Here is a 25,544-nt window from a genome sequence, read left to right as displayed (position 1 = left end):
TAATAACGTACCACAGTCATGCTTGGATAATTAAGGACTCTTAGAGATCCCTAAAGTTCCTGGTATTAATCTATAGCCTCAGTTTCAACATTTAGTAAGAAAATATGAGAAGAATTCAGAAGCCAAGAAAAATGATGCTTCATCAAATGATGACCTTCAAAAGTGTTCTAATAATATATACATACTCCTGGCCACAGAAAATCGTGAGAAACTTACCTTCCTTTTAGCCTTCTAAAACTTACATGACCATCCCCACACTAACATTACAAGTACATTAATACACTTAAGTGTATGTTTCACATGGCACTTCACGTATGAATTCTAATGATTTATCAAACTTTAAAATCAAAGACAAAAGAATCCTTATCTTACTCTTTTATTCATTACTCATTTTATTCATTCTTACAAATAGCATAGATCAACAGGTTACCTGGAAACTGTGGGTGCAGATGAATAGTTGAGATGCCTGGAGAGAGCTGGGGTTGACCAGGCTCAACTCTGGTTTTCTCTTGATCCAATGAAGGTATTTCCTGGGTGATTGTATTAAAAAGAAAAAAAGAGAGAGAGAACTGAAAGTAGGAATTATCTTTAATGTTCACATATTACTATCTTTATTTAATTCTACTCTTAGAAAGGCAACAAATATCAGAGGACATTGGACAACAACCTGTGCAATCGTGTGGGGAAAAAAAATACATATATGAAGGGTTGCTGAGCCACTTTTGTAGCAAGCCTTTGATTCCCCCAGCAGCACTGACCCACGTACACACCCTCACCCATGTCCCAGGGGCCCAAAGCAAAAGGTCCCTTCAGACACTGTAAACAAACGCGATGGCTCAGGGGCCGACATCTGGTCTCAAACAAGGCAAAACTAACCCCAAAGGAGAACTAAACTGTCCTCTCCTGGACATGGTGCTCTGCCCTAGGAAGATGACCAGCCACACTTTGCAGAGTAACTAATGGGTACAGCACATGTGTCATAACCAAGAACATACAGTACATTAAAATATTTTAAGCCAGGCAGTCATTAAGGCCTTTCGGAACCTCCCATCCAGGAACTTTGTACCTCCAGCTCTCAGCATAGGAGTAGTCAAGCACAGCAACAAAAACACAGGGGCTTGGAGAAGCACCCAGGGCTTCCTCACGCGTTCGGTTGCCCCCTCTTGTCCCCCGGACCAGAGGTGAAGAAACAGACTGGCGGCACCTGTGGCTCAGCTCCTAGTTACAGCTGCTCAGGGCTCCTGCAGACTGAACTGTGAGGCCAGCAGAGATGCACAGTGGGGCCAGCGTGCCCGTGCCACCACGTCCTTAGAAGTGTTCATCAGGTTACTTGGCCATGGCTGCCCAGCACACCACTGCCATCTCCCTGAAAGCTCACTGCCCAGGTCCGTTTCCCTCCTCATCGCTGTCCTAACTTCAATTATCTCCTTTTCTGCTTTTTATAAAATACATAACCTCTCTGAGTATCTCATCAAAGACCCAATTTCGTAGGCGTGAGTATTTACAGTGTGACTCCATTTAGATCTTCCACCAGCACCTCAAATCCATCCCCTCCAAAACCCTACAGGCTCTCATTCCAAGGTCTGCACTTCTGTCAAGGCCACACGCATTAAACCAGCCAGGTTTCAAGTCACTTTGTGGTCCTTGCTCTTTCATTCTTCGTTCCAAGCTCTGCCCGTCTGCACTGCTCTTTATGTTTGTTGACCTTTCCGTACCCATAGCCCCCACTGTCCCAGTCTGGACTCTCTTTCTCATCCTGTTTATTATAATTATCTAATTGGTCTCTTAAGCTCCCTCTGTCTCCCTGTCTCAGTTAGTCCTGCTGTGATTCATCTTCTAGAAGGACTGAGCATTTATTACTTTTTCCCACATTTTCCCTTAAGAATACAGACTAATCGGGCACCTGGGTGTCTCAGTTGGTTAAGCGACTGCCTTTGGCTCAGGTCATGATCCCAGGATCATGATCCCGGAGTCCCGGGATCGAGTCCCGCATCAGGCTCCCTGCTCAGCAGGGAGTCTGCTCCTCCCTCTGACCCTACCCCCTCTGGTGCTCTCTCTCTCTCAAATAAATAAAAATAAAATAAAATAAAATAAAAAGAATACAGACTAATCTTCCATTACCTATTAAAGGTGACCTCAATCAGTCTCTCAATTGCAGCCCATTCCCTGCAGCCCATGGTCAATGCCAGCAAAAAGCAGACCATCATCAGATGTTTATGGACTCCTGAAACTTACAGAAAGAATTTCCCCCAACAGCACGGGACAGCAGACTTCCTAATCAATGCTACTTCTCCACTTGACAAGTAGAGTCGAGAGACAGGAGCACGGTATCTCGCCACTGATTACAACTGCAGTTTGGATTCCAAGCCTTCCAAAGCAGCCCCAAGTTCTCCTTCTAACCAAGCTTCTCCTGCTCCCCTAACTGACCTCTTGCTGTCTCCTCCACCGCACCTTTGCACATATAATTTCCCACCCACGGGCTACCCTGCTTTCTCTTCATCCATCTTTAATATCATGAGACCTCTGTGAGGAGTCAAGACCGCAAAGACCATGACTGCATTTTTCCCACTGCCTCGTCTCCAAAAAATTTACAATGTAAGTATACAAGAAAATGTTCAGGCCCTCTTTCAGATCCTTAATGAGAGTTACCATAAACTCCATCCTCAACAGCAAAGAAAACAGAGATTATTAAATAAGATGAGGTTATCAGGGAGCTGGCTGGTCTGTTCATGCCTTGAATGATTCCTTCCACATATCAACCAGACCTGAATTCAAAATCAACAAAACTGCAAACTACTACACACTACTGACCTTTAGAAACACAATCCAGGAGCTGTAAATGTGCATATAAAATATGCATATGTGTTGTACTTCTTTTGGGGTCAATATAACAATGCTCTTCTTTGTTGGGTGCTCTCACTCTAAAATCCTACTTCTTTGTTGTCTGGATTCTTTTAGCACTTAGGTTAGAACTCTGAAGTTATTCTATCCTATATGCATAAGCTAAAAAATTTTAAAACTATTTATAGTAATTTATATGTGTTTGTGCCATCTAAATTCTAACACTTGTCATTCTTGTCTACTAAGTGATATATAAATGTATGAAGATTTAATAACGATCTAATTTTCATGTTATTAAAGAATCAAAGCAAGACTCAGACGGGGAACAATATTATATAAGCAGGACTTAGATCCAGCAAATTTGTATATTTCATATGAATAAATCTCACAATTCATGGTCCCATTTTATGCCAAAAAACCAATAGGCTGACTAAATATTTCTCTGAAATTTCTAAGAACCAATATTCTAGTATTGGACGGTAACTTCCAAGGGTAAGTTCTGTTCTTCTTTTAATGTAATCAAACACGCATGTTAAATTTTAGTTGTTACTTAAGAAGAACTTCACTCAGCATATATGCACCCTAAGAATTCACAATTGCATACACACACCAGAACCTTTCCTTCCATCCACAGTCCAAGCCATGAACTGACTTGAATTCTGTTTAAGCCTCCGATTCCTTCAGTCCCACCTTTTTCTCTCACTAGAATTTAAGTTCCATGAGAACAAGGAGTTTTGTCTGATTTGTTCTCGATTGTTTTCTTAACACTCAGGATAGTGCCAGTTATGTAGCAGGTGCTCAATCAATATTTCTTGAATGAATGCTTCATTTCCTCAAACCAAATAATGAATAATAGGCATGTTACTGTACTTAAGTCTAAAAAAATCCGTATGTATTCTAAAAGGAAATCATTGTGACAGTAAAAAAACAAAGACTTGCAAATAATGAATAGATTACCTTCTCAGGGGGTGCAGTTGCCACTAAAACCAGAAAAGAAAGGAAGACATTAGTACAATTTAAGTCAATTCACCACATAATAGTTAAATTTTTAAAAAGCGATAAAAGTCCACTGCCACTCCAAAAGGATTAAGAATCAAACAAAATCAAATGCAGAATTATGGTCATCTACCATTTTGGAGAATTTTACACCTGACCAAAAGACAAACTCTCCATGCTGTATCATTCCTTAGCTACAAAAGTTCAGGTAGATGTGATGAAATTCTTTCCAACTCCCTCATTAACTGAAAAGGTTAAAGGAAACAATACTTTCTGGTACATTATTTTATGTCTAATCTCAATTTTATGGAACTTCCCACATCAAAAAAGCATTTTCATTAATTGGCCACATACTTATCCTTAACATAATATATAATACTTGATGTTAATGTTAAAAAAGAAAGCCACTTATTTCAATAAGAGATCTAAGACCGGGTACTGTACTCCTAATATTTATTGAAGCCCTGTGAGCACCATATGATAAGCTAACTAAATTAGAGGGAAAGAAATCACAAGCCAATAAAATCTAATTAGAGATTAGCATCAATATGTTGAACAGATTACATATTACACAGTCATAACATTATTGTGAAGCAGTGGGAGTGGTTATGCCTTTGGATTTAGAAAGACTTGCTTCTCATTAATCAGTCCTTAATATTAGCCCTCAAGCTTATGATTAACAATTACTGGGGTTTTTCTCATTAGTCATCATCCCCATAAACATCAGTGTTCAGTGTCAGTAGATGCCTAATTTCCAAAAGCAATCAGGACACCAGATAGCTTATCACTGCTGCTATATTCTTGTGGTTGGAAAAGTCAACTAACGGTCTGTCCTGTGTAACCCACCAAAGAAGTCTTGAGGCAGAAGCTGGACCAGAGCCCATTTCCTCCTGCCTGTGCAGAGTATGAGTAGTTGCAAACATCTGGCCATGATACCCTTAGTGTAGAGGAGCAAACCGGTCAATACTGTCAATTCTAGGGGAGGTCCTCCCTGCTCTGCCTAACAAGAAGGGAGAGTGAAATAAAACAGGCCAGAACACAGAAAGATTCAGAGCCCTGGAAAAAGAACTCTCTAGAAGGCAGCTTGGCCAAGTTCCTGACTCTCCACTAACCTAGATACCTTCTCTCCTCACAGAACCCATAAACGGGCACCTTAAATTCTGACCCGATAAACTGTGAGAAACCAACAGGAGCTTCATTAAAGAAAATATATATTCTGTACAAATCTAAAATGTTTATTCCTTCTATCTGGGGGAAACATTTTTAGGATAATAAAGATATTCAAGGAATTAGAGATGCTGGCTTTTATCTAGAGACAAGGTCAATTGTCTCTAGGCTCCTAGAATATAAAGCCATACTTGCTTTCTCGGAAAAATGTGCTCCTTGGCCCCATTACATACTCTTCATATGACACTTGGCAAGCCATGTTCCCTCTCTAGGTCTCAGGCTTCTCAGAAAATCAATGAAAGGACTGTGCGAGGCGATTTCCAAGATCCCTTCGATGGATTCTCCTGTCCTCCTCCTTGGGCTCCCATCATCCCTGACTGTCTGTTGCCCTCTATTTCATGGAAGCTCAGTCAATGCTTTAACTTAAGTCTGTGGATTCCACTTTGTAAAGTACATAACTATTTATTAAATGGCCCTCTAGACATAGAAATGAATTAAGGCTATTCCTTAAATGATCTGAATTACCCTTCAGGAATAAACACCAAGAAAAAGTAGCCCCCAGCATGTCCTGAGATCACCGTGGAATATCGTTACCTGCTACAAACATATAACTCTACAGAGGTGGTTCTCAATCAGAGGTCATTTTACCCTACAGGGACATTTGGCAGGGTTGGACACCCTTCTGGTTGTAACACCTGGAAGGGGGAGGGTGCTACTGGCATCTAAAAGTTCAAGGCCAAGGAGGGTGCTGAACATCCTACCACATACAAAGAAGCCCCTCACTAAGAATTATTCTGAAGTATCAATAGTGCTGAGGTTAAAAACCCTGTTCTAGAAGGGTATTAACAGGGAAACCAAAGACACACAAGACCTCCTCGATCTATTTCCACTCTCACCTTCTGGCTCCGCCACTCCTGGCCCGTGTTCCTGGGAGAAGGTCAGGGCCTCCACTGGCTCTTCCTTGGCTGGGAGAGGTGGAGGATGAGTACTTTTAGCAACAGGTTGAGTGTTCTTTGGCTTGACAAATACAGGTCCTTTACCTACATGGTGATGGATTGGCCTGCGTCTATGAACGCCAGAAACCGTATAACCCATTCCACCAGGACAGATTTCCTTAAAAGCAGCTAGATTTGGGATGGGAAAATATTCCTTTTAAAAATCTAAAAGTGCAAACTTATACAGAGGAAAATATCATGATGAGTATTTCTTAATAAATCATCATTAATATAGTTACATTTAAAAATTTCAAAAACAGATGCATAATGCTTGAATTTCTGTTAAACTTGCATATTTACAGAAAAAAACCCAACCCTTTCTTTTACTCAACATTTCTCCATCTGTTAATTCCTTATCAATATTATATATATAGCATATATAGCATATAGAGAGCATATATTTATATTATATATATCAGCAACCAATTAGGAGATATCATATATACATTTTCTATATTTAATTTTCTCTATCATATTATATATCACATATATGAAATATATGTAATGTATTAGGAGGTTTTCATGTACAGAAGATACTATATATATTATATATATTTCATAGGGTATGTGTATAAGATCAGCAAAAACCAGGCTTTCTTCTTTTCCTCCTGCTTTGGTATAATTGCATTAGTTATTAACAAGGAACTCAATAACATCTCTCTAAGCTAGATGACTAGCAAGAAGGTTAAAAGAGAAAAATCAATCACTAGTCAGGGAAATGAGAGGCTGAAATGTTCATAATTTGTTTCCAGTTGAAGAATCCAAAGGACTCAGCCAGAATGGAGCATATCAGCTGATATGGTGAGGCTGGTGAAGAAGGACTGAAAAGGGGAGTGTTTTTGAAGAGAGAGTCTCAGGATAGTGAGAAGGAATCCAGCAAAGTAAGACATACTAAAGGGATGATGGATAAAAGTCAAGAACAACAGGACATGCCAAGTCAGAATGGAGTTATTTTCAAAAAAAGGGATGAGTAGGCAACAGCCTGATCTTGACCAGCTGGCTTAATTATCCAGAGGACAAGGAGATGTTCTGTGCCCTGAGACTGCTATCCTTGCCAGGAAAGTGGTCTTGCCTGTTTAAAAAAAAGAAAAATGTAGACTGGGCCCATCGGATTTGCTAACCTCCACTGCATCATCTCCAGGAATAAGTAAAGGACAGGGGTGGTAAGGCAGTGTGTGGCCTGAGAAGGAAAATCCACCTAATCCCTTTGGTGTTGCTACTGGAGGCAAGTTACCAAAGGCAGACACTAAGGAGCTTATGGTCAACTTTTTTATTTCTACTTTTCAAATTGGAAGTAAAATAAGTCATTTCTCATGTCTACTCAACAAGAGATTGCCTATTGAATGTTCTGGACCTAAAATTAGTTCTCAATAAAAAGGAAACTCTAAAATTCTCCTTGAAGCACGCTAAAACATTGTTTTTCTAAGGATCACACATTAAATGGTAGAACCTCATTCTTAAATTTAACTATGTAATACAATTCTTACTTGAAAGAACAGATGTTTCCAGAAGAAAACATGTTTTCCTGTCAAATATTTGTAGTATTAATGAATAAATGTGAAAATCACCATATAACCAAAAATTGGGTAAGTACAAAAAGTTTGTCTCCAATGTTATTTTCAAATTTAGTTACTGGGTGTTATGGAGGAGTCGCCCTGTGTTATATTCACCATCTTGATTTATGTTTCATGTAAGAGTTACAAAGCTATTAAAATTGAACTTGAAGAGAAATGGGTCTATAAATTATGAAGGTCATTTATTTCGTGGATTATTACCTTTTAATCACTAGTAGTTCAGATCCCACAGGGAGATACTAGGCCGTTTTGAAGGTGTCCAAATTTATACAGTCTACTAAAATACCATCAACATTATACTATCCTCTGCCTTACCAATTCTTTCTGATCTTAACTACCAACAAAGATGGATTATGAGATTTAAATTTATACTTAAACCTTGTCTGCTTCTGTGTAAGTTATAGCTTTGAGACATTCAGCAGTCCTGTGAGAGTTGATGCACTTCTCTAGGTGGGAAGCTCTTATCAAATAACCACCTGATGAGACTTTTTTATGGCCATCACATGCCCATGAAATAGGGACCACTCCTCCTTTGATAATACCATGCCTGGAATTTGCAGGGTGTGTTTCTTTCTCTTCCACTTAATTCTGCTTGATCCTGCTTGAGAAGTTGAGGACTCCTTGGTAGGAGTAAGGCACTGAGAGAAATATATTTATCCTTTCAGGGCATTAGGCAAATATGTACCAAACTAAAGCATAAAGAATAATCAACTTCCATTAATATTCTGACTTGGAAGTTCCTCAGTGCACTGGCAGGATCTGCCCTTGAGTTATTAATCTTCACAGCACAAATTCAATCATGAAGATAATTCCCTCCATTTCCAAGTGGAGAAAGTGACGAGCACATGTTCAGCCAGTGAGTGAGGGAGTCAACCCGCACAGGGGCTCGCGGCCGTGCATGTGACACGCGGCCAGTCGTTAGGACAGCACATGGCCCATCTGGTCTCTTCACACTTTTAAACACCAGACTTAGGGTCCCACAAAGTAATGGCTTTTCTTAACATTCAAGAGTAAGTCTCACGTTACACAGAAACAGGAAAATCTCTCTTCCACTGATTCAACCTTCTATGGTCATGGTTTGTACAAAACTGATAAAAATACACTGTATTATTTACATGTCAATTAAAAGTTGGAAACCAAAAAGAACGCAAACTGCCAAAGTCCTCCTGTGTCCTTGTGTGGCTGGGAAGGAATATGAGCGTACAGCGGGTCATGTCTTACCTGTGCCTGGAAGGGGACATTTCTCACAGTGTGGGCCCCAGGCCTTGCCCACACTACAACAGCAGAGCTGCTTGGTGAGGTGAACAGACAGAGGGTGCATACACTGCCTTCCGGAACTGACAAGACGATAACAGGGCCCTTTCTCTTCAGACATCACAGGGGTATCCGCTGAAGCAGAGAGATAAGGCCTGATGTCACCCAAGAAACAACAAAAGACTACATCGACTTTTCTTGGCATAGTAAAACGAACCTTAAAGTCTGGATTAGACACCATACTTCAGAATAAATTTGTGTAGATTCGGGGCATCGCCTTTCCTGATTTAGAGTCGTTTACCAAATACGTTTTAGGTTTTAGAATCAGGGCCCCAAGCGTCCCTGTCCCTATCTGGTCCCTTCTTCCATTCTAGCAAGCATTAGATCGGGTATGTGTGCATGATGTAAAAAGAAACCATTTCAACCAAAATCAACTGGCCAACGAAACCTAGGTACGTATTATCAAAATCACTATGCCATTTATTTTCTTGTATTTAGCCATAACAGAGGTAGTTCTAGGGCAGAGTTTGGTGAGCAACCAGGCATTGTGAACATCGGGAACTCAACATAGTTGATGCTGAAAGCCAGCTGCTGCCCTTCTTAAGGACAGTGAGAGCTTGCAGGGCCTTGCTGTAGGCCAGTCAACAGCGGATGGGAGGCAGGGAGCAGCTTCTGACCTGCCAGGTTACACAAGACAGCACACCAGAGAAGGCAACGATGTGTTCAGTCCCTTAGAAAACACGCAAAAACACACCAGCCCATAATCATGCAAGACCTAACTCTTATTCCTGATGCTTCTATTCTAAGTTTAGTAGATAAGACTTCACTAATCCAACAGCTGGACACTCTACTGAGCACACAAGGCAGTTATGAGGATAAGATATAGCCCTGCCTTTGAGAAGTTCATTTTCTAATGTAAAGGTGAGCCAGCTCTAGGCCAAGTTAAGTGCTGAACAGACCAAGCTTGATGGTCCCCCCCTTGTCCCTTCTTCCATCCCAACCAAAGTTCTTCTCCACTGTATCACTGTCCAGATGAGGTTTTTCCAATTTGCCTTTCCCTTAACCAATTCCTCTAGCTCCTGTTGCTTCCAAAGTCACCTTCCCTTCCTGCTCAGATCTCAATTTTCAATCATTCTCAAAGGACTGACATCTTAGTTAGATGCTCTAAGAAACAATCTGATCAAATTAAGGTACTACAACACAGTGAGAAGAGCAAAGGTTTATAGAGCCAGACAGATCTGGATTCTCATGGGACGTCTACCACTTGCCAGTAAGACAACCTATAGAAGTCACTGGGGCTGTGATGGTTGACTGGATCTTTCAGCTTGGCTAGGCCACAGCAAGTAGGTATTTGGTCAAACACAGGTCTGAAAGTTGCTCGGAAGGTATGTTTTACATGAGATTAACATTTATATTGGTAGACTTTGAGTAAAACAGATGATCTCCAGAGTGTGTGTGGGCCTCATCCTAATAGTGGAAAGACCTTAAGAGGAAAAAGACTGAACTCTCCTGGAGAAGAGGGAATTTTGCCAGCGGACTGCCTTCAGACCCATGCTGTAACACTAACTCTTCCCTTCATCTCCAGGATACAGCCTACTCTGCGGATCCTGGACTTGCCAACCTCTGCAATCATGTGAGTCAATTCCCTTAAAACCTCTCTCTCTACACACACACGAGCATCCACACACACAGGCCTACTGCTTCTGTTTCTTTGGAAAGAACCTTAATACACTGGGTGAGCTTCAACATCCCTCACCTATAAATAATAGGCTCAATGTGCAGATTAGAAATAGCATATGCTCATAAACCTTTGGTACAGAGTAGACACAAAATACATGTCAGCCACTCTTTTATTACAAGTACATATCTCCATCCTCTCAATGGGTGTTTGTACACAACTTGATCGCTCCTTAGCAGCAGCATTTGAACAAAGTGAAGATATTCAAAAACAGTTATTATTGGTGAATAGGAGCATGGAAACAGGGGATTGAGGGGAGCAGGGGAGACCTTCCTGAAGCCTCAGAGCTTATGCAGTTAGTATGTCTAATAAGACCAGTTTTGTCCAGGGCTACTAAAAAAGTGCTCAGAGGGAGAAGTTTGAGTCTTTTCCTCTCCCTTCTCCCACTTACTTTCTGGAATCTTAAGAACATATACTTAGTTCTAGTATAATCAGCTCAGAAGGGATTCTACTAAAAAAAAAAAATTCCTCTCCAAATTATTTGGAACTTACAACACATATTTCCATAGAAACAATGTCAGGCCATCTCACAGGATCCCATTTACACATGGCAGGGCTTAATTATACCACTAACTACACTAATGTTTGTTCTAGATCCCTGGAACAAGGGCCATTCAGAGCAGAGCAGACGGTTTCCTCAAATCCATGACACTGGATAATGGTGACATTGACTCCCTTCCACTTAATTCTCCACCCTCACTTCTTTGCATCCCCCTCGCCCGCATGCCTAGGCAAGTGATACTGTATTAGGCACCATCCTTTTTACACTCAAAGTGCCCCCCTCCAGCCAAGGACTCAACTTTGAAGAAACCTCCTACCATGCCTGTCCCCAAAATTAAACCAAAACTCCACATCAGCAATTCAGTGTTTTAAGGGATTACTATGTGCACATGTGTGAATTTTAAGAAATTGCTTATTAATTAAAGTGAGTTGATGGTTGTTGAGATCTTGTGAACTACACACACACACACACACACACACACACAATTTTGGGTATTTTATCATCTGGAGAATAAAGATAGAAGTCTAGTGAGCTAATTCTTTCTAAACAAATCATCTATAGACTTTTGTCTTCCCATCAGACAGCTTCCAAAGCATTTCAAATGGCGGTTTTTAGGGGAGTAAGAGAGTCACTGGCTTACAGTCATCAAGTCAATTGTTGGTGAGCATGGGTGTGTCAGACCATGTTCTAACTAGACATGCCTCACCCCAACTACATATAAGAACAAGAAACTAATAAAAAAAAAAAAAAATACACTCCTTCAAAGATGGAAGACAACCAAGAAGGAAGCCATTGAAAAGGTCTAGCCTACATACCTCAGTTTTACTGGTGCTCCCATGATTCAAATTTTCTTTGATCTACAACTATGTGGAGGAAAAAGTGTTCATTTATGCCTCAGATTTCTAACAGGGTGTGCCTTTTTAAGCCACTCCTATTTTACCACCTACATTACCTGTCATTCTTATATCATTTCCAATCTCTCACATGGCAATTCCACTTATCTCTGGCATTTTCACATTCTGGTCAACATGACATGTAAATCCAGAAACAATATGCTCTGAATTATGAAGTTGAGTATCTTTAGCCACAGATTGGAAGGCTAGCCATGAGGGGTAATTCATTATACACTACATCATTTATTATTTTAAAATATGGCACACATGATCATGTATTCTCAAGTCATAAGGTTTTATGCTATGCTAAAAGAAATAGTATTGCCAAAAGATTTCTAAAGATTAAGTGGAAATGGGTATGGGATAGAGTACTGAGGATCCTATATGTAGACACACTGAAACAGTGGTTTTGGCAGATTATATTTTTGCAAGATGCGTTGCTAAGATTAAGGTGGGAAGATTCAGGTACTCTCTATAGATGGAAACACATTTCAAGGGTGTAAAACCTACTGGAAATGCCACATCAGTCAGGAACATAAATCATTTTTCTTAGCTAGAGATAGAGAAATCCCCAAAAGTAATAAACATATAGCTCCATACCCTCGTCTTGAATCATCACTATATAGCCAATGCTGATGATGCCCCACTTACAAAGGACAGTATGAAGGAAAGATGCTATGGTTCTCTTATTTGGGTTGCCCAGTAGTGTATCAAGCAACTTAATTATAGGGCTATACAATAAATTCTGATCATACTTTCAAAGACATCTTCCACACATGAATGACAAGTGTCATTAAGCAGATATAAATTAATCTGGCACTTAGAGGAAGCTAAAAAAATATAGAAGACCTAAGAAGATGGCATATAGCTAGCCTGTTTTCAATGCCCCCTGCCCCAACACCCCCAATATCCTCATTCAGCTCTTGGATGAATTCCACATCAGAGTTTCATCTCTTTAAGCTTAAAACCCCTGTGCGAGGAGTGTTGGGAGGCAGGTAAAGTGTTGATGAGGAGTCTGAGAGATGAATTTGCTGAAAGAAGAGCCACCAGGCACCCTTTTTGGGAAACGGGCTATTAAATTCTGGGAGAACTAAAATAAAAGAAACCATGATTCTAGAGCCAGTGCAGCGTTACATCATCTATTCTATTGTGCGGCGAGTAAGACTAAACAACAGCTCTCTTTAAATAAAGGACTCGCTCCCATCAATTCAGACTAGTTTCTTCTTCCTGATTCAAGGCTCAGCTTGTGGAGTAAGATCCAGCTTCAAACGTGGGCTTTACCACTTAAAGGCTGTGTGACTTTTGGCAAGATCCTTATTAACCCCTCCAAGCCTCCATTTCTTTATTCTAAAATAGAACAGCAACATAAACTTCACGGATGTCTTGGAAGTATTTTATCTGGTAATGCGCACCAAGTGCTTAGTGCCTGGCACTTATGAAATGCACAATAAAGATGCTGACATTGCTGCCCTGGTTCTGGCTGTTACTGTTAGGTGGGGGCAAACACTTTGCAGAGACATGTCTGTCTAGCCCCCAAGCCACGATGCTACAAGACCACTAAATGAGGGAAGTGAGAGACCGCAGAGGAGGTGGAAAGACAAGAGAAGGTGTAAGACAGATTACAAAGATTAACGACTTTCTTGGAGAAAAGGAGAGGACAGAGTCAAAAGTGGCAGAGGAGCTCCCAGCCTGCCCGCCTGGAAAATGGTGTCACATGCACAGAACCACTACGTCAGGAAGGAAAGGGGGAAAGGAGGAGGCCTAGCAGTCATTGACCCCATCAGCTGTGTCAAACAAGGATCTAGAACTGTGCTGTCCGATACATTAACGCCCAGCCACATGTTGCTACTTCAATAAAATTTCAATGAAGTACAATTTAAAATTCAATCTGTCAGTCACACTGCCCACATGGGACTAGCACCTGCTACATCAGAGAGCACAGATACAGAACATTCCCATCATCACACAAAGTCCTATTGGACGGTGTTGACACAGCCCAAGAGTAAGCAAACTCTTTCTGTAAAAGGCAAAATAATAGAGATATTTTAGACCTTGTGAGCCCTACAGTCTCTGCGGCAACTTCCCAACTCTGCCATCGTGGCACTAAAGCAACACTAGACAATATGTAAATGGACGGACATGGCTGTGTTCCAATAAAACTTTATTTACAGAAACAGACAGTGGAACAGTTTTGGCCCATGAGCTGTATCTTGCCAAGCCCTGATCTAGGACCCTAAACTTGGAGGCACAAAACCCAGTTTTAAATCTCAAGAGTCCCTGGGGTGCCTGGGGTGCAGTCAGTTAAGCTTCTGACTCTTGGTTTTGGCTCAGGTCCTGATATCAGGGTCATTGAGATGGAGCCCCACGTCCTGCTTCATGCTCAGCATGGAGTCTGCCTGAGATTCTCTCTCCCTCCCCCTCCTCCCTCTCGTGCTTGTGCACTCGCTCTCTTTCTCTCTCTCAAAAATAAATAAATCTTTAAATCTCAAGAGTCGCTTTACCAGCTGTATGATCTTAAGAAGTTGTGTAAGGTCCCCAAGCTTCAGTTACCTAATGCATAAAATGAGAATAATACATATCTCATTAAGATGTTAGATATGATATGATCTAACATCTAATACATATCTAATGATATGATATGATTATGCCCAAGATATGATGGGCATAAACATGACTAACTTTTAGAAGAAATGTGTTCTTCATCTCATGATTTCCAGGTTGCTGAGCACATCTCTCCAACCCTCTATTTTTATTTTTTTATTTATTTACTTTTTTTTAAGATTTTATTTATTTATTTGACAGAGAGAGAGATAGCGAGAGCAGGAACACAAGCAGGGGGAGTGGGAGAGGGAGAAGCAGGCTTCCCGCCGAGCAGGGAGCCCGATGTGGGACTCGAACCCAGGACCCTGGGATCATGGAGACACTTAACGACTGAGCCACCCAGGCGCCCCAACCCTCTATTTTTAAATTAGCACCCAGGCCATGGGGTAAAAAATGCAATCAAACAGCAAACAGGCCCAGAGATTTTTCATCTGGGCATTTTTCTACCAAACCTATGGACATACCCACTGCAGCTCTCATCCTGGAGCTCCCGAATGCCCAAGAAAATTGCAGCTCAGAAAGAAAGTTTCCCTATTCCAACTACAAAGGTTATTGTCCTTTTCTTGGATTTGCTCTGACAAATCCTAAAATTTCCGCTTTCCCCATGGAGAGGGAGGAGGAGGTCTAAAGATGCTGCGGCGACATCTGAAGGCACAGACACAGAGGTCTGGGGTAGCAGAGGACAGAGCCCTCTGGCCTTTGTTCTTTGAGCTGTGCTAAGTCAAGGACAGAGAGCGGGCAAGGAGAGAAAGAGAAATGGTTGCAACCTTTGGCCAGAGTCAAGGAATTCTGAGGGTGTTCACTTCAGCGCATCTGAGAACAGGGAGAGCTTCCCATTGCTCCTTGGCCATTGCCAAGTGCCTTTCTTTGCGTTCAGAGTCAGCCACACCTTTTATGGCCTGGCTATGCCCTCAATTCACGCTGCCTGAGCAAATGTGGTCAGTCTCTTCCATTTGCTTACATGCTCTATCTGTGGCTGATAGCTCTCAAAAACAGATACTCCAAACGTTAAGTAACAACTCCTCTCAGTGCCTTTGTGTGTCTGGGCACGTGTGTCTATGTGTGTGCATGCGTGCATGAGTATGTGTGACCTCCAGTCTCCTTCTGCTATTTCCCCATGACTATTAAGGATACCACCATCTTGCCAATATTTTTTCCCTTACTCTGTAAACATCACCTTCTTTCCTGATTCTTCTCAACTGTTTTCAGACTTCTGCCTTGGTCCCCCACCCCCCACCCCAAGCCCTGCATTGATTTCTTCAAAATACAGTTCACAAACACATCAGGCAGGACTGAACCAAGTCACAAATCCTGAAGGAACTCCACATATCTGTGATATAACATGTGGTAAATTCAGAGGCAGAGAAATAAATCTGCCACTCAATGCTGATAAAGACCCCAGGTTTGAACTCAAACTCTAAACTGGAACATTTAACTAGCAACAAACCTCTCTTAATACTTATCATTTCAGTTGTTGTAGCTGAACCATAAAACTGAATTATTTATTTTTCAAATAAGAATGAATGGTTGTTTAATAAGTTCAATATTATTTGGGCAACGACAGGGAAAATAAATGCTAAGGAAATGTCTAAGTGTTTCAAAAATCTCATTGGCAGATTTCTACAATCTTATTAAAACCTGGGTGTCTGCCCTTAACTCTAGACATCAGATCTAGTCAAAGTTCAATAAAACACCTTGCGACCAGCTCTCCAACTTTACCTAACCTGCAGTCTTCAATGTGGTAATTTTAACCAGACTACAAGTCAAATTAAGAGGAAAAAAAAACCCCAAACATTCAAAGCAAATTCTATATCCAAACTCTGTAAAATCTTTTATGCTTAAAATTACGAAACTATTTAAAATATTTACACATGTAATTCTAATCAGCCAGAAACAATCCCTAAATTATCTGGATATTATCAACAATGTGATTTTTGACCTGAAATTTCCAAATCCTTGCATTAGTTTTCAAACGTACCTTGTATGCAAACATCATTTTATAGTCTAATTTTACCACCCACCAAAAAAGCCCTATAATTAGGTGTCTGTCTGCTTCATGATCAGAATTGTCTGTGAAAGAACACGGAAAAAAGAACTTACGTGCAAAATTTCCTAATCTGCATTTGACAGTTTTTAAAAGAAAATAGTAGTAATTAGTAACAATTTTCCAGAAAACTCTCTGAACTCTTAAAATTTTAAAAGTAATGAATGAGACTGTCATTTTTATTTTACTACATTTGCCCATACTTCATTGTGTCTATGTATCTCAGGGAGAGTTGCACAATTAAAGCAATAGATACCAAGAACATGTCTTAACCAAATACCAAGTTTAAAAATGGAGGCCAGAGGATACAGCTTAATGTATATCAAAGCCACATTAAAAAATAGGCAATAAAAACAAAAACCTATCAGGACAGAAATACAGAATGGCTCTTTAAAATTATCCTAACAGTTTTCTGCCATACATTAATTTACAATGTTTAAGCTTTAATGGTATATGGCTTTTAAAAACCTTCAGTGCTTACCTGTTTTGTAATAATGAACACAAGTTCTTTAAAAAGTAAGATAACCTTAAAAAAATCTGCATGTGAGAACTTTCTATCTAAATGCATCCATCTCTGGTCGTCGAGTGATCTGTAGTGATTATACTGGATTAGGTTTTGTGGCTAGAGAGTTTCTTTGGAGACATTATATTTTCTGTATTAATATTAGAACATATGGTTTAATGAAGGATTTTTACCCTTACCAGGTGCAGGAGAAAAACTTAGAGACAACATTTGTAAGGCACAACAGTCTAACTCTGGAGACACATTTTGGTGGTTTTTGAGGACAACAGAGAGAATCTTAGAAATTAGAATTGAATATAGAATCTGAAATGCAGGGCCTTTATAACTATTTCCCAGACTCTACCAACTAAGCAAGTACAGTGAAACCTCATTAAATCAGACACCAGTGACTCAGAATTTGGACTAATTAAAGGCAGAAGCTGGGACAAAGTTTAACTCAGCCTAAATAATGCTTAAAATGCTCACAAAGGAAAAAACTGTTGTTATCTTTCAGGTATGAAAATTTTAAATAACACTTCATCAGAGTTTATTTTCTCAGTGTGCTTCTTCCCTACCTTGAGTTAGAGGTGTTATATTTTTCTGGCTGCAATAAAAATTTACTTTGGACAAAGATCCAAAACAGAGATCTTAGCAGGTCTGCCTCCTTCCAGCTGTCCTTTCAATGAGATTTTCCCACATATTTACAATATTCAGTTGACTGCTAAGTATTTATCTTCTTTTGGATACCCCCTCCTCAAATAAAAAAGAACAATCCAAAATAGGAATAAAAAGTGATCATTACTTACGAACACAACTTGAAAATGTGGGATCCGGCCCAAATCCCATTTTGCAGGTGCATCTATAGCTGCCCATGGTATTCAAACACTCACCATTAGGGCACACGCCCTGTAGCTGGCATTCATTAATATCTGCAGGAAAACAAATCCTTTTAGAAGTAGTCAAGCCCAGTTGAACAGATTCTGGGTATAAAAAGCATTCACTTTCTTTTTCACTATAATAATCTCTTAGTGACAGTAAATGAGAGATGTCAGCTTTTAATGCAGCAGGTACAAGTGACCTAAAGTCAAATCAAGCATTCACTGAACAACTACAATTTATATAACAGTTATTTATTATGTACCTACGATGTACCTGGTTCTGCTCTAGACACTAAACACTAGAAATTTACTAGTGAACCAAACTGACAAAGATTCCAGTCCTCACAGTACTTACGTTAATGGGTATTAGGTTTTAGAGATCGTACAGGTAAGGCAAAGACTCTCGCCCTGAAGACACTAGCAATCTAGCTGGACATACAACTACCTACAAATTAAAGAAGTGAAAAGCAGTTGAACTTATCACAATTAGAAGAAAGGTCATCAGCTTGAAGAAGTCAGATTATGAAACTGCCTGTGTAGACAGTAAGAGCTGGTGGAGTTAGCTGAAGATAGGGGAGACTAGAGCGTTGAGGAGGGGTTAAGACTTCATCAGGCATCGAGGTCAGGGAGAAGGTGGATGGTCAGATGGATGGATGGATGGGGAGGAAGGGGTGGGTGACCTACATGAGTGACCCCAGAGCGTAGGCGCAGAGACTGCAGAAGGGAAGGGGGGTTTAGGAAACCATGAGTCAAACTGTTGGCTGGAAAAGTAGTTTCAGGAAGGTAAACTGTTGGAAAAAGAGCTGGTTAAAGCCAGGCTAGGTTTAGATTCACTTTTACTGAGAACAGGGAGCTATCCTAAATGTTTCTGAGCACAAGAGGATAGAACCAAAGGAAGGCTCCCGCGAAATTCATCTGGCCAACACATGGCTTGGTGAGAAGAGACCAAAAGTTGATGACTGAAGGAGTAATGCAAGTATCAGATGGGACAAGCCAGGTTGGGACGGTGAGAATGATCAGGAAGGAAATTTTCTTTTGAAAAGAACAATGGGCCAAATGCACAGTGTTTGACTCGCTAGCATAACACTGGAAAGGAACAGAAAGGAGTCGAAGATGCCTGGGAGGCATCTAATCTGGGAAAAGAGGAAAAAACGTTGTTTTTGTGGAAAGTTCTGAGGAAAAAAAGAGGCAAATGAAAAGACTAGTTTTACACTTGAAGGTCACATAAGGATACCCAAGTATAAAATCCAGCAGCAGTGGCAGATTCAGGAATAAACTAAAGAGACAACATGGCTAGAAATAGAGACTTGAGGTCACCCACACAGGATGATTGCTATGGTCTGAATGTTTGTGTCCCCCCCAAAATTTAGGTGTTGAAATCATAACCCCCAAGCATAATGGTATTAGTAGGGGGGCCTTTGGGAGGTCCTTAAGCCATGAGGAAGATCCCTAGTCCCTTGCATCATTTGAGGACACAACAGAGATGTCTGCAACCAGAAGAGAGCCCTCACCAGGAGGCGACCATGCTGGCACCTTGACCTTGGACTTCCCAACCTTCAGAACTGTGAGCAGTAAGTATCTGTAGTTTATGAGCTACCCAGTCGTGGTATTCTATTACGGTAGCCCGAATGGGCTATGACACTGATCCAAAGGAAAATCAAAACGATTTGGAAGAGGACAGATAAAAATGTGTGCTTTAAAAAAAAAGATTAGAGAGTCTTTTGTAAAGGTAAGTAATTAAAAATGAAAAACAGAATAGGACAAGTTAAAAGTGAAAAATTAATAGTCATTTCTATTTTTATTCAGGGTGGCTTATGAAGCTTAACCATTAATAGACATGGTTATTAGCATTTCTGTTTCCAATAATGTTTGCTTGCTTCAATCATCAATTCAAATAAAACTTTTATTAATGATTTTAAAATTAATTTTCTAAATTAAAATTGGACACAATTGGGAGCAAAATATTATTAGCAAAATTGTCACATAATAAGGAAAATACAGCCCTCATTAAATCATTATTTGCTTATATTTCATATTCTAAGTAGCCATTGATTTCTATAATGGACCTATTTTATCAAACACATGCAGTTTTTAATTTCAGTGATAAAACATTTTCAGTGACATCCAAATAACAAATTAACACATATATTTGTTCTATAAATTCTACAGCTTTCTAACTTGGATCGAGCTGAAAACTAGCACTGCTAGATTACAACCTGGCACAGCATATGGTCCAGGACCTGATCATCTTACTCTTTATCAGAGTGTACATTGTGCTGTAATACACACTTATCCACAGCATCTAATTGAAAAATATTCCCCTATCACTCATTCTCCTTAAGAAAACCACCATGAAGGACCAGGAAGAATGCCAAGTCCAGTTGGGGCTACACGGTACAAGTAAAGCCCTTATCATACATCCCAACTTAAACCTCAAATTTGGGTAACCAGCCAGTTGTGGTCAAAAAGGCAGGACAAAATCTGCACTCTTCTGTTTTCCCTCATGTCCCCACTTGCCTGTGATTTATGAGCCTTCCTCTCTCAGTGATCTGTACTCCTGCTCATTGGTTGCACCCCTTTATATCCCATGTTCACCTCTTGGGATGCAAAATTTTCCCTCGACTGGAGTTTTCTATGAAGTGGGGTACCAGCCTTGCTTCTGGCTGCCAGGTTAAGATGAAGGTTTTCTGCTCCAATGCATAAATATCTGATGTACAAACACTTGCTTGTGTCCTCTTCCAATAGCCCCTCTTTTGACTCTCCTCAACATTGCCCACTGCTTCAACCATGATGCCATGGGAATGGAGGACAGGAATTAAGACTTAAAAAAAAAACCACTATGGCTATAGACAGGAATAGAAAAATTCAAAAAGAAGGGGAATCATGCATTTCCTACTATCTATACCTTTATCAGCTTGTGCCACCACCACTAAGTAGCAACACCACCGCCCCTAATTTTGGCCCTAGAAGCATGCAACTTTCTACATCACTTTCTTGGCTTCCAGAAAAACTATTTTCTTTGACTCAATTTATTTTTTAACCTAGTCTCCAAAATACCATAAATTAGAGATTAAATTTCCAAGTTCCTTCCTAATTTATATGTATCAATCTTAAATATACAGCTACATGAACTTTTACACATACTTATGTATACGTATATCCACGTGTGCACACGTACATAACTGAGTAACCACCAAACAGACTGTGATTTGGAAAGTTTCCACTGCCTTAGAGGGCTCCTTTACTGCCCTTTCCCATCAACATCTCTGCCCCCACAGGTAACTACTATCATCCATTAGTCCGCCCTGTTCTTCTACTTCATATAAAGGGAATCCTATTGCATATGTTCTTTTGCCTGACTTTTACTCATTATTATGCCTGTTGCATGCAGCAATTCATTCTTTTACTGCTGTTATATTTTATTGTGTGAGGATGTCAAAATTAATTTATCCATGCAACTGCTGATTGACATTTGGGTTAGTCCCAATTTCTGGCTATCAGTAACAATGCTTCTGTGAACATTCTTATATAGACGTCTTTTGGTAGGCCAAGGTACTCATTACTCTCCTGTATGTATCTAGGAGTAGAATTTCTGACTCACTAGAGAAGACTCATGATTGCTTTAATAAATAATCACATAGTTGTCCAAAGTGGTTATGCCAATTTCCATCCAACTGTTCTGCATCCTCGCCGAATTATTGTCAGTCTTTTTCATTGTAGCCATTCTGGTGGGATTGTAGTGTTCTTTCACTGTGGTTTTAATTTGCACTAATTTTTCATATATTTATTGGTCATCTTAATACAAAAACATTCTCTTCTAAAATGCAAATATCTAGGGAATGCTGTAGGTCAGTAAGATTGCTTCCCTTTTGGTAGGGAGATCAGTTGGTGATTCTCAAAGGGGGAAGGGTGTGTGCTTGTCTATGGGACATTCTGGGTTGTCACAAGGACTGGAGAACCCTGAGAGTAGATACTAGGGAGCTTAGCATTCCGAAAAGTGTAGGTAGTTCCCCTTGACAAAGAATTGCTCAGCCAAGATGAATCATGAGAGACGATGGACTCTGAAAAACAAGCTGAAGGTTCTAGAGGGGAGGGGGATGGGAGGATGGGTTAGCCTGATGATGGGTATTAAAGAGGGCACGTATTGCATGGAGCACTGGGTGTTATACACAAACAATGAATCATGGAACACTACATCAAAAACTAAAGATGTAATGTATGGTGATTAACATAACAATAAAAAATTTTTTAAAAAAAGAATGAGATGTAAAACAAATTTTCATGCAGAATCAGTACCACTATAAACATCTGAGCTTTGATGAAGCTATGAACATCAGATCTACATATTACATCTTTGACAAAGAAGAGTTAAAAGTAATTTCACTTCATTGGCTGTAATCTATTTTATTAGCACCCAAGAGCCTTTTCTTAATGGGAGTTCCAGGAGATGGGCGATTGATTTCAGTAAAGAAATCACTGACATGAAGAGGTTCTTTTGATGGAAAAGTTAGACTGGTTGTTATTTCATAAGGATAAGGAACACCTGGATCTTAGTTTAGAAGGTAATTGAAAAAGTCATCTCGCATAGTGAACTATGTATAGCAAAGGTAATTCTTTTGGTCCCTAAAAGTACCTGGAGAGTATTAAGTTTGGCCTGTGGATATAGGTATCTGCAGGTATTGGGAGTACCTCACATGGCTGGTGACCTGAGCTAAGTTTTCAAAGCATGTAAAATATATAATAAATGACAGAATAAAAAAAATGTTTGAAACTGAACATAGGGGAAGGAAGAAAAAGAAAAGAGAGGGAGGCTGGCCATAAGAGACTGTTAACGATAGAGAACAAACTGCAGGTCGATGAAGAGGAGTGGGCAGGGGGTGGGCTAAATGGGTGATGGGTATTAAAGAACGCACTTGTGATGAGCACTGGGTTTTGTATGTAAGTGATGAATCACTGACTTCTACTCCTGAAACCAATATTACATTATATGTAAACTATCTAGAATTCAAACAAAAACTTGGAAAAAAAAAAGCATAAAAAAAAAAAAGAATTGCTCAGCCAAAAATGTCTACAATGTCCTTGCTGAGAAATTCACACAAAGATGATAAAACGCTGAGTTTGTAAGTACACAGGGGACCATTTTGAAGTGAGGCTGTCTAAGGAATGCTGGAGTGACAGTGGGTGCTAGCTACCCGAAAGGACTTGATGGGTTTCATTCGCTTGACTCAGCATCTGTATCTTGTCCATCTGACAATCTCCTGCTGTCACCGAGACTGTACTATGGTCTTAGCTAAAAGCACAAGGGACTGGGTCCCCCACATCCCTAAGTGTGGCCTGTGTGGTTTGTGACCTACAAGGCTACAGTCCTCACACCTGACCAGGTCTCTGGCATGATTCATCACACTGAACTGTCACCAGCTGAGCTGTGCCCAGAGCCATGGGGACCTGGTACAGCTGTTTTAAGCAAGGCAGTTCTTTTGCATTTGTTTCAAATATTGAGCTTCTGTAATAAGATGGCACTTGTCAAAATTTTTCAAAGTTTTAAATCCTGACTTTTTATTTCTGTGACAAATCATATGGAAGGTTTCAACAACTCACTCACAAAACCTTCAAAAGCATTCCAATCATAAATTGTTAATTCCTAATACACAAAATTTTACACCTTCACTTCCTTCTTCCATCCCCTGCGTTGCTCCTGAGAAGACTGTGGGTGGTTAGTTTATATGCTCTGTGTTTAAAAAACAAAAACAAGGGGCTCCTGGGTGGCTCAGTCAGTTAAGGTCTGTCTTTGGTTCAGGTCATGATCGCGGGGTCCTGGGATCAGCTGAGGGGGTAGGGGTAGGGGGGGCAGCGGCTCCCTGGTAGGCAGGGAGTCAGCTTCTCCCTCTGCCCCCTCCCCCCACTCATGCTCTCTCTCTCTCACTCTCAAATAAGTATTTAAAAACAAAACAAAAACAAAATAAAAAAGATAAAAAACAGATCTCCCATGGTTTTTAATTTAGAATCTTAGAAATTAATATGAAACATGAATAGCTTTTCAAATGACTTTCTCAGGTAGCCAAGCTCCATAAGATCTTTCTAAATAACCTGAAGGAAATGAGAGGTTCAAAATGCTTTAAGAACAAAACATGTATTAACTGAACATGTTATATCTGGACATGAGAGGTTTAAGGAGTATACTAAGAGATGTTATCAGGCAAAAGTTTAACAATTATATAGAACATGACGGGTAAATTATGAATTATAATTCTACTTAGATTCCAATTCCAGCAGCTATTTTTTTAAATCAAATAAAAGCTTCTAACTTGATCATTTTTATAAATAACATATTTGACAAATATAACTGTGTTTCAGAAGTCTCATATTTTAGAGGGTCAGCCAATCTCCCTTAATGTATTCTGATTAAACTGAAAACAGTTTAGTGTTTAAACAAACAGATAAACAAACTGGACTTACTCATTATCATTCTCTCTCTAGAGCACTGAATTTTTCTAGCCAGCTGTGGAAATCTATCCTTCCAAAGAACGGTATAACCTCGCAGTTCACCGAGTTAATGAATAAAGATCCAAGTGAATGGCTAGAGGAGAAGGCCCTCTCGAATAGCCAGGCCCTATGCCTCCCATTGAGCTGCTTTGCTAAGCCCAGAAGTTGACGGAAGCAGAAAGAAGGAAAGAAACTCATACAACCCTATGTGCTCCTTTCCCGTAGGCAAAAATCCATAGGCCTACAGGGAACATGAAGGAGACCTACATACTTCTCAACTCACTTAAAACATTTATAGAGTTTCTCTGCCCTCTATAGCCTACCACGTGCTTCTGGCCATAACAAGTTCAAGAATACAAAACTGCTCTTCTTGTAAGCCTGAAATGGTTGACTATTAGCATGTCACATGGTTCAACCTAATACAACCGAAATTGAAGGCTGGGCCTCTATTACCCAGAAGCAGAAAAATACAGAGTAGTTGGAAAATATGCTTAACAAGAGACTCTTCAAATAACCTAATGTAACACAGCTTTAGCATTTCAATAGTAGGGAATGTTTACAATTATCTAGTAGAATGAGACAAGGATCCTCCTCCTCCTCCTTTATGTTTGTATAGCACACCTCCTCTTATTGGAACTTCATAACAATTCTGGATGGTGAGCAACATAATAGTTATTCTCATTTTATAAGCATAATTTGGCCAAGACCTTTTTTCTTAAGATTTTATTTATTTGAGAGAGAGAGCACGTGCAAGAGAGAGAGAGAGAGAGAGAGCATGCCCATGCACGCATGAGCTGAGGGGAGGGGCAGAGAGAGAGGGAGAGGAAAAAGGAAAGAATTCAGGCGGACGTTGTGCTAAGCATGAAGCCCTATACAGGGCTTGATCTCAGGACCCTGAGATCATGACCTGAGCCGGACACTTAACGGACTGAGCCACCCAGGTGCCCAAAGATCTTATTTTTTAAAAGGGTTAAGCGGGGGTGGGGGAGGTGTGTGAAAATCTAATGAGAGGCATATCCCATTAAGACCTACTTCTGGTATAACTAGGATGCTAACTTATGTTACCTAGAACAAGT

At 40.1% G+C, this 25,544-nt stretch overlaps 1 protein-coding gene across 8 annotated transcripts in view; it reads right to left on the bottom strand.

Annotated features, from left to right (window-relative positions):
- LTBP1 (latent transforming growth factor beta binding protein 1) overlaps positions 1–25,544 on the bottom strand; it is a 389,228-nt gene that overhangs the window by 124,561 nt on the left and 239,123 nt on the right. For 5 of the 8 annotated variants that reach the window (XM_032410265.1, XM_032410266.1, XM_032410268.1 and 2 more), the window contains 5 exons: positions 17,914–18,036; positions 8,795–8,962; positions 5,901–6,128; positions 3,799–3,821; positions 431–530 (listed from right to left, as the gene is read on the bottom strand). In XM_032410265.1, coding sequence (XP_032266156.1) covers positions 431–530; positions 3,799–3,821; positions 5,901–6,128; positions 8,795–8,962; positions 17,914–18,036 — 642 coding nt within the window. The remainder of the gene's footprint in view (positions 1–430; positions 531–3,798; positions 3,822–5,900; positions 6,129–8,794; positions 8,963–17,913; positions 18,037–25,544) is intronic. The other 3 variants (XM_032410267.1, XM_032410272.1, XM_032410273.1) reach the window with 1 other exon arrangement.

This window comes from Phoca vitulina, unplaced genomic scaffold (assembly GCF_004348235.1).
Source record: "Phoca vitulina isolate PV1807 unplaced genomic scaffold, GSC_HSeal_1.0 scaffold12, whole genome shotgun sequence".
NCBI classification, from domain to species: domain Eukaryota; kingdom Metazoa; phylum Chordata; class Mammalia; order Carnivora; family Phocidae; genus Phoca; species Phoca vitulina.
The sequence above is the reverse complement of the archived record's forward strand: the minus strand, read 5'-3'. Positions and strand labels throughout refer to the sequence as shown.